At 44.1% G+C, this 9999-nt stretch overlaps 2 protein-coding genes across 3 annotated transcripts in view; one reads left to right on the forward strand and one right to left on the reverse strand.

Moving 5' to 3' along the window:
- The window catches only part of CHLSN (cholesin), a 103717-nt gene that overhangs the window by 58589 nt on the left and 35129 nt on the right, over positions 1 to 9999 (reverse strand). The window lies entirely within an intron of this gene.
- Positions 437 to 5021, forward strand: GPR146 (G protein-coupled receptor 146). Its single transcript, XM_082064623.1, has 2 exons — positions 437 to 930; positions 3117 to 5021. The coding sequence occupies exon 2, from the start codon at positions 3162 to 3164 to the stop codon at positions 4164 to 4166; it is 1005 nt and encodes a 334-aa protein (XP_081920749.1). The 5' UTR covers positions 437 to 930; positions 3117 to 3161; the 3' UTR covers positions 4167 to 5021.

Here is a 9999-nt window from a genome sequence, read left to right on the forward strand (position 1 = left end):
CCCGTGCGCTCTGCAGCACGGCACGTTGTTACATCCCGATCGTTCCAGAGGCACGGTCTGTAAAAATAAAACCTCAAAGCTCCGCATTCCCATCCCCGGTTAAAAATAAACCCCGGGCTCCTGCAGCAGAGCTGCTGATCGCACCGGCAGGGAACGGAGCGGAACGGTGTCCCCGGGGAACCCCCGCACAGATGACAATCCCATAACAAGCCCGCCTGCTCATTTCATTTATCCAGCCCTAAAATCCCATTCTTTGGAGGCAACCGCGAGGGTGACGCGGCCGCCGGTGCCGCGGAGTTGGACGCCCCTGTTCTCAGCAGCAAACCCGCAAGGCAGAGGCTGAGCCGAGCTGGCTCCGCAGCCTCCCCTGAAACTGGCTGTAAACAGGGAAGGGAGGGGCCTGCCAGGCCCGGCAGAAACTTGGGAGTAACTCCGGAGGACAAACAAGTGCAGGGCAGGCAGGGCGGGCGGCGGGCGCCGCCAGCACCATGTTCGCGAGGGGCAGCGGGCGCTGCACCCGGCCGCCTCCCGCCCGCTCGCTGCTCCGCACCCGGGCGCGGATCCGCCTGCGCGGGGGGCGCTGAGCGCGGGGCGAGCGGGGCCGGACGCGCTGCCTCGGAACGGCCGAACTGGATTTTGGAGAAGTGTGAGAGCGGCCGGGAGCCGGGGGAGAGGGGAGCTGAGTCAGCGCACGGTAAACAAGGGCGCTGCGGGTTCACTTATGCAACCTGGGGCTGCGAGCGGCGGCCGGCGGGACAACGAGCTGGCGGGGATGGAGGCAGCAACGCTGCGGCTCCCGAGGCGTCCTGGGGACGGAGCCGGACTCGGGCTGTGAAGAGCAAACTGCCTTCAACATGAGAAAGGACGCGGCTGGGGAGGAAATGCTGAGCTGGGCCCCCAGCACAGCAAACAGGTTCTGTGCCTTCCCGGGTAAGTGACAATTAGTGGCGATTTCTGCAGTTGCGGCAAAATTACTTCGTCTGGTAGTTTAGAAATCACGGCCAGAATTTCTTCAGAAACGGGGTTTATTTTGTATTTTATTTTTTTCTCATTTTGGAGGTATGTTGTGATCGCTGTTTAACACAATGAATTGCCTAGCATTCCTGTCACTAAAAGAGAATCGTCTTACTTAGCTTAGGGAACATGAAGATAAAAGGAGTAATTACTTAAAACTTATGAAACCAGACGTCCCCCTGCTCTCTAAAATACAAAATGTGGTGGCAAAGACTGTTGATCCTGTGAGACAATATACAGGCAGGATTCTGTGGCTGATGTAATTCAGTCTGGAGTAATCAAAGCTACCTGCTTAAGGATAACGCTGTAGAATGGAATGAGCTGACTGTATCCTGTGCTCAGTCACCCCTGCCATGGTTCACCTGCAGTGTCCCTTTCCAGTCTGCTGCTCCGCTTGAATCGGTCACAGCAGCTCAATGAGATGGCCTTTCGGTTGCCTTCACCTGGGCAAAACAGCTTGTGTTTCACCAAAACCAAACTAAAACCACCTCACTTCAAAACTTCACAGATGCTGCCGGAAGATGCATTGTTTTCAGTGCTCAAAAACAGCATGAGGATTGAAGGACAACGTAAAGATACCATACTTTCTACTCAGATGCAATGCTACAGCTGAAGAAAACCAGAAGTTCTTTTCCACAAAGGTGATGAAGGCTTTGCAAACAACAGAATTGCATGTTGTGCTGCTGCCCCAGCAGTCGCGGATCTGAGCAAATCAGCGTGAGACAGCGGAATGAAAATCTGTTTGCCCAGCTAAAACGACTGTATTTTTAGCCCCATATCTGGCGCAGGCAACGGTATTCAGAAAAAATGCACACAAATAACTGCAATGGGAAGTAAAAAATGGAAGTTGACACGATTCTGGAACAAATCCTGCCCTGTGGCTGAAGTGTCAAAGGATTATGAGCACCGGGGAGATGCAACCACATATCTGTGTGTTTACAAAACTCACACTGTATAATTTAGACATATGGAGTATAGCATGGTGTCTAGTAATATTCCTTTTAATTGCACAATGTTTATTGTGGATTGGATTAAATCTTGCTCTCTGGAAAGAACGCAGGTGCTTACACTTTCCTATACGTGCCAAAAGGGGAGCACGTAAAGCAGCGCTGGGTACCCGACAGTGTCGGGGTACGCGCGAGATGGGAAATCACCTGCTGCGTGATTCTGCACCGTCCCACCAGTGGGCTGGAGGGAACAGTGACCGGGGCTTTAAGGCTGTGGATGTTTTCACTTGTACTTTAGAGGTTATTTCTTATTTCTGCATTTTGGAAAGAGACACTTCTCGATTGCTTTGAAGTTCACTGAGTGCAGTTGAAATGTTCTCCCTTTACTGACGATAAAGTAAAGATAGCTGGACAATGACTGCTGATAGCAGCACACTTAAAGAATTCAAGCTATTTGGAGAGGAAACGATAGCTAATTCTTGCCTTTTGCAAAGTCAGGCTGCCCTGATATTAGGTTCCCTGGACTACAGAGGTCCATTGTTTTTCCAGAGCTAAATGGTTATAGGTTGGAAGTCTGAATACAAACTGGCCTATTACAAAACAAAACATACACACCAGAAACCCCAACAAAGCTTCACCTGCTTTCCCAGTTTCCTCCGTTTTGCTGGTGATCAGCACACGTCCACCATACGGCCCTGGATGCGCCTCCTAAGGAACGGGCTTTTCAAAATCAGTCGTATTTAAGACAACTCTACTTCCCATCTTATTGCTAAAATTTGTGCTTCAGCTTACATCCTCCCATTCTTCAGCTACCCTTATGTGTTATTAGCTATATAAAAGGTACTTCTAACTTCATGTGTGTTGCATTGGTACTTATTTTTAAGATACACAGTTTATGATTTACTTGTGTTGAGTGTCCTGTATCACCTCATTAGCCACTAATTTCATTTAAATTAAAACTTCAGAACATTTTATTTTGAATCACAGATGATTTTCTGCTAGACTAACAAACCCAAAAGGTGTTTCAGCCGCTGACCTTAAATTAATCAATTACACAAAGTGTATAATGTCTTTAAAATATTTTCTTCGTACTCCATTGCATTTCACTTACAATATAATATTTCAACAACACTTCCACTGTTTCTCTCTCTACAGCAAAGCTGGTAACCAGCTGAGAAGACTCAAAAGCAAAAATCAACTATGTGGAGCTGTGAAACCTTCAACAACAGCACCGAGAGCAGCGAGGACCAGCATCTCTGCCATGACTTCCACCTCGTGCTTTCCATCTTCTCCCTACTCTACCTCATCGTATGTTTCCCGATCGGCCTGTGTTACAACGGCCTGCTGGTCCTAGTTAATCTCTACAACAAAGCTACTATGACTATGCCGGATGTTTATTTTGTCAACATAGCCATCGCTGGTCTCATCATCAACGCTCTGGCACCGATGTACCTTCTGGGTCTTGCCAATACAAAATGGGCCATCTGGAATTCTAACAATGAAGTTTATATCACCTTACTTATTTTATTCAACGTCTCATCTTTAGTCACCATGTACTCGACTACCTTACTCAGCCTGGACTACTACATTGAACGTGCTCTGCCTAGAACTTACATGTCAAGCGTGTACAACACCAAACACGTTTGTGGATTCATATGGGGCGGTGCCATGCTGACAAGCTTTTCATCTCTCCTCTTCTACGTCTGCAATCACGTATCCACGAAAATAATTGAATGTTCCAAGATGCAGAACAAAGAAGCGGCCGACGCCATTATGGTGTTTATCGGGTACGTGGTACCCGCTATCGCTGTACTGTACGCACTTATATTAATCTTGCGAATACGCAAAGAGGCGACGCCACTGGATCAAGACACTGGACGATTAGATCCGTCGGTGCACAGGCTTTTGATTGCCACAGTCTGTACACAGTTCACCTTATGGACACCCTATTACGTTGTTCTCTTAGTAAGCACGTTTACTAACACACAAGGAAGACTCGCAGGTGAAAATTACAGTCGGGTATTACATTTTACCAAGATTTTGTCGAAATTCTTGGCTTTCTCCAGCAGCTTTGTGATGCCTCTGCTCTACAGATACATCAACAAAAACTTCCCCAACAAGTTACGCCGCCTGCTCAAAAAGCTGCAGTGCGGGACGCGCGGGTGCGCCCACGAGCGCGCGGGGGTGCAGCAGGTCATGACGTAGGGGGACCCCGCGCTCCGTTACCGCCGCTCGGCGCTGGGCTCGGAGCCGGTAACGCGAGGGGCTCAACCAGGGAGCCCAGTGGAAACCGGCTGATCGTTCGCTGCGATCCGGTGAGACTCTGGCCTGCGTGATACCCGTGACACCTGATGCGCGCGGTGCGCTCAGCTGTTCCAAAGCGTGAGCTTCACGGCACTGCTGCCTGCCGAGCTCACCGGGCAGTCGATTGACGCCCTGACTGAAGACACAGCACCTTGTATCTTGTGCAGAAAAGGTATTTGTTACCTGACGTTCTGTACAAAAGAAGTGACGTGGCTGTCCTTGATGAAGTAAATAGGATTTTTCAATGAAGACTATCTAGATGATCTTTACTAAAGATCATATTACCCAATTATTCATGTCCAAATAGTTAAATGTTAATTATAAATTATTTAATTTCTTTCTCCATCACTGAATCCCCTCTAAAAGAAGCCTAATTTACCGTTTTCAGAAATTATTTTCTCACACAAACTAACCTAAGTTTTAACATTTATTATAAACTGATTTTTTTCTCTAGGTATAACAATTAACAACAATGTGTTTTACTTTTCCAGTGCTCTGTTTGCATCCTAAAACATTTCAAGAATTCAGAAATATTTATTAACTAAGGGAACTGAGAGATGTTTGTTCTGCGTATTAAAATGAAGGACACAGTGGTTTACACAGTTAAAATTTAACAAGTAAAGAATGTCTGGCTAAGTGTTATGGTCCACATATGTTCATGTAATGAGTAATTACCTTAAAAATAAATATGTTTATTATTAACATTTTGTATTTTCCAGGGATATGTTTGCAACAAATAAATGGAAATCTCTTTAATCTAGGGCATCAGTGGAGGTCTGGAAACCATACAAAATCCTTGAATACATACACCATATTTTAAAATGGGAGTAATGTATAGAAATCCCAGTCAGCATCAGCTCTTTGCTGACCTCTCAGAAAGGGAGTGATTCTGGAATATACCATAAAGGTGGAGTTTCTGTATCTCACAGTGGGGGCGAAGGAATCCAATCCAGATTGCCAGATTTTACTGAGTGTATGAAATACATAAGGACCACAAACATGCTGCAGGAAGCAAATTAACAGCTCCCCGCAACAGCAACTACAAACGGTTGGCCCCAGAACTACCTGGTCCTGTGCTGATGTTGCATTATTAACAACTTGGGGGCAGAAGTTCAAGGGGTTCTCCCGCTGCAACACGGCGGAGTCGTTTTGGTGCTTCATCTGTCACAATTCAAATTCCACATCACTTTATTTAAAAAATGTGGCTTTTCAAGCCTCCGGTATAGAAAAAACATGGGGCAGAACCAGGCTTGAACTTCTTAAATCACTTCTAGCGCAATCTCATCTGATAACGGGCTGGAATTTGTCAGCGTACAGACTTGCTCAAGTTCTAAGTGGGAAGCAGGTGAGGAACAGTGTGTTCACATCTTTTCCCTTCTCCAACATTATTCATTTGTTCCCGTGGCCACCTTTGCCTCCTCATACACGAGCATCTCTAAGTGATCAACATCCCGCTGGAAAGACTCTCAGTCTTTTTAAACCTTAAACCCAATGCAGTAAATAATCTATTTCTGTGGTGTGTTCTCCACACAAAAACTTTCCAGCACAGCTACATCAATTTACGTCATAATTTTAGCCTGTTGATTGAAGCCACGTGAAGGAATGAAGCCTTCATCCTTGTGTCTGATCCACACACCCTGGTGCCTCTATACTGATGTGCTTTGATAAACCATTGGCTTGGTTGGTTGGGTTTTTCCCCCTTACCTTGAGGGGTTTTCTATTCATTTCTACACATCTTGAGCGTTCGCGCTCGCTGCCACGCAGAAAGAAAAGAAATCTTACAACTCCCAAGCAAACAATGATAGAATAGTTTGGGTTGGAAGGCTTCTTTCTTCCCATCTGAGGAAAATTAGGTTTCTTAATGCACCACAGTAAGTCTCCCATATAAAAAAATCTGGTAAATAAATCGTTCCAGTATGCAAGAAAAGTTGCAGCAGGGTGGAAGGGGCTCATCTGGTGAGAACAGAGGCTCCCGTAGCGGGTCCTGCGGACGCTGCGGCGGCACCGGCAGCATCAAGTGCAACTGGAGCTTCATGCGGCTCCTTCACCTCGATTTGCCCCGTCCTGTCTGTCTCCAACAGACACACATTTACTGTTCCCTTCTCTCCATGTTAAATTCCCGGTTTCAGATCACGGCCCTTTTATAATTTGTCTTTTTCTCTCATCTTTTTCACTTCTCTACACTATTTCATTTTCGTTTTGCTCCCGTTTCCATCCACGCTTGGTCTTGCGCACTTGGTACCGTTCATATTTACTTCATCAGACTGACTCCTTTAAGATGACCCAAATCTTATTCAATGACTTGACATTACAAATAGATTTCCATAGTGAAATGGAAGCTGCTATTTAAGAGATGGTGAAATAACAAGTTTTTATGTCATTTACCCTTATCTCAACTTATTTTTTCTCTAATCTTTATTGCAATGGAGCTAAGTATGTGTGCGTGTATCCTTGATAACATACAAACTGATTGCCAACACATTTAGTATGTTATCATGTTAGTATGCCGTTCTCTTAACGAACTCCTGAACTTAATTGCAGCACCTTCCCGTGGTATCTCTTCAAAAGCAAGATCCCAAAAAGAGCTTTGCAACGTTTATATGAAAAACAGTAGATGAACAAGCGCAGTAAAATACTCCTGGAACTAAATGGTATCATAAATATGGAAGAACTTTTACGGACAGATCTTTAATGTAAGGAGTTCTCAGGAATGCAGCCTCTCCATTTCACATACCTGAAGGTTTCTGATGACTGTAAATAGGGGCTTATCTAGCTCACATTTAAATAAATATTAATAATGTATATATGCAAGATAAAAATCAGCCTGCTGATGTAAAAAGAATCCGCAAAGAATTTATTAAATTATTTCTGAAAATGTACCATTTAAATGTAAACCTCTGAACGGCAAGGTGCACTGGATGTTTCTATATGCATATACTGTATACTAGAAAGTAAGCACTAGTTAAGTGCCGTTATTAACAGTGTTATTTTCTCACAAAATTAAATGTAATGTTTGAGTTGATCTGTGGTTTATAGTCCTCTTGCTGAACCGCCAATTAAGTCAAATTAATGAACTCACAAAAATGTTCCTTTCTGCTCTGCTGAAATGACTGACACAGCGAGGCCAAGACGGGCCCTTGTTGGCTGACCGAGCAAGGGGCCCAGTTTGAAGAGCTTTCATTTGAGGGTCAAATCGAGGCGGTCTCAGCCATCATTTCAGTCAATGAAAATGATCAACCCCTAGAAAATTTCTGGTTCTGTTAAAATGAAGAGATGTGGCCTTCGATATCATAGAAATGGACTTTCTGCAAAGCTTCGCAAAGGAACTATCGACTCATCAGAAATTCTCAATAAAAAGCGTTGACGTGCATCTGGGCACTAAGATGTGTGATTTGTTTTTCCTTCTTGATACAAACTTAGTGTAGACAAGGTTAAACCCATGTTGCTTCACTGAATCAAAGTACAACAAATCGCACCACTTGGATGGCAAACCAGACACGTTACCAGATTTTCCAGGCCATAATTTTGACATCATTAAAATCTCATCATTCAGCAGTGCGAAGTTGGCTGGAAATGAAACAAAAAGGCACAAGCCTCCCCCAGTGCTTTTCAGAGTAAAGAGTCCTGAATGGACAGGCCCGAGTGCCACCGCAGCAGAGTCCCAATGTGACCAACGCACATCAGCGTGTCCCTGTCACTTCCCCCGCTTCGTGCTGCCACCGAGGAGATCTGGGGAACCAGCGCCCTGCAGAAATGCTCTGGGTTCCCACAACAACGTGATAGAACAACTCACACCTTCAGCATCCCAAAGAAAATTCAGCTCTAAGAACATAACGTACCTCATAACGCATTTGTTGTGGTAACCGCTGCATATAAGCAACAGATCACTCACCATGGATCACTTAGCTTACCTCATGCATATGAAAATATTTTTCATGGCTATGCTTTCAAAGTTATTCATTCGTTCCCTTTAAATGATCTGTGAAGTATAGGGAGACAGCAAACAAAAGCAAACCCTATTGTAAGTGGTATTGGTGCAATTCCTTAAAGAAAATAACAACAAACACTGAGTCCAGAGACTGAGTGTCAAGACTCAGGGAGAAATAAATGCAAACGCAACTGTGAAAATGGAAGTTGTGATATTACACCGTTTAGTCAAAGCCTGTGTCTGACAAGATGCCCTTATTGCTTCCATACAATGCAACTATTTTCTGTTGCTCTGATTGGAGAGCTGGTGTCTCTAAACAGAGCAGCGGATTTCTGACGCTTCGTTCTTCAGAGCGTGAAGATACAACCGTTATACATAAAATGTGTGTTTCTTATGTGGGTTACTAAACCTCCTTTTATACAACATGGACTTGAAGGATCTCAAATGAGAACAGACCTAAGCAGCAAGTTAACGAGCCTACAGGTTTGCAATGGGTGAACGTCTACATAAATACAAGACTTGAGCGGGTACCACCAAGTCGAGGGTTTACAGCAGTACAAACCAGGCCCACGCGGCACCACAATCTGCCCTTCTCTATCGATAGAAAGTGATTTCACTGAAAACAACCACGTTTTGGAGCAGTTGCAGAAAAGATGCATTTAACTACCATATAACAAGAAAATAGGCCCCAAGGTTGCCAAGAAAAATGACACCTCTACCAGGAAATGCAAAGTGAAGAACTTGATTCTATTAAATTGTTTTTGTGCGATGGATGGGTACACAGCTAAAACCGCACTTCTCGGTGCTTATTAAAATGAAAGCAGCGCAGGCCGGGCCCAGCAAAGTTCAGGCTTTGCCAGGTCCCGACTTTCACTGAGGTTTCTGCAGCTGGAATGCACTCAGTGCACTGATGAATCTGAAACACACGCTCTGATTAATTATTGCAGCATCTTAGTAAGCGAAACCCTGTGTATTTCTTAACTATCTCAATCCACGACACCAGCTGCACCGACTGCCATGGCAACGAATTGGAAGTGTGAAGCGTTTCCTCTGTTGTGTTTCCGTTAGCTTTCCGTGACCTATCAAAACCCTTTGCTGAATACATTCTTTTCCCATCAGGAGAGGATTTATTATCTACTTTGTCACTCCACTTTCTTCCCATTAAGTCCTTTCCTTACCGTGGAAGTCCATGGGATTTCCTTCTGTTCCTGCCTTCTAAAGCACTGACACATTTACATCCACAAGAACCGTCAAAATCATTCAGTCTACAGCAGGTGGAATTCCTGTATTATTACAAATCATGACAGTAGAAGATTTTTACAATACCTGATACTTATCAGAATATTTATGAATATTCAGCTAGAATAACAAAAGTAATACTTCCTACCCAAAAAGTTCTTTAAAACAAAATTTACAACCAGAAAGAGAATCCATTTTCTCTAGTTTAATAGCACCGGATGATGAACTACATGAAAAGAGAAATAAACAGCAGCAGAAATACCCAAGTCAGAGACCCACAAAGAGGACTGAAAACAAAAAGAAAGATAAATAGATTTAGTTAAAGACACCTTGCAGGAACTGTATCTGCAATATATTGCCCAACAGCAAGAATAATTCTGCTGTAAAAATGCAGAGAAAGTGCTCAACTCTGGATAAAGTCAGCCTTCTAAACCACAGAATTAGTCTCCTAAATTAAAGTGTATTTATCACAAATCTCATCGATATGGATGGGAAGTCGTTCTGCTCATCACTTGTGTGTTTATTAACTCATGGCTAAAAGATCATTTTGAAATTAATGCCGGTATT

This window comes from Streptopelia decaocto (genome assembly GCF_964273445.1).
Source record: "Streptopelia decaocto genome assembly, chromosome: 13".
In the NCBI taxonomy this organism is placed as follows: domain Eukaryota; kingdom Metazoa; phylum Chordata; class Aves; order Columbiformes; family Columbidae; genus Streptopelia; species Streptopelia decaocto.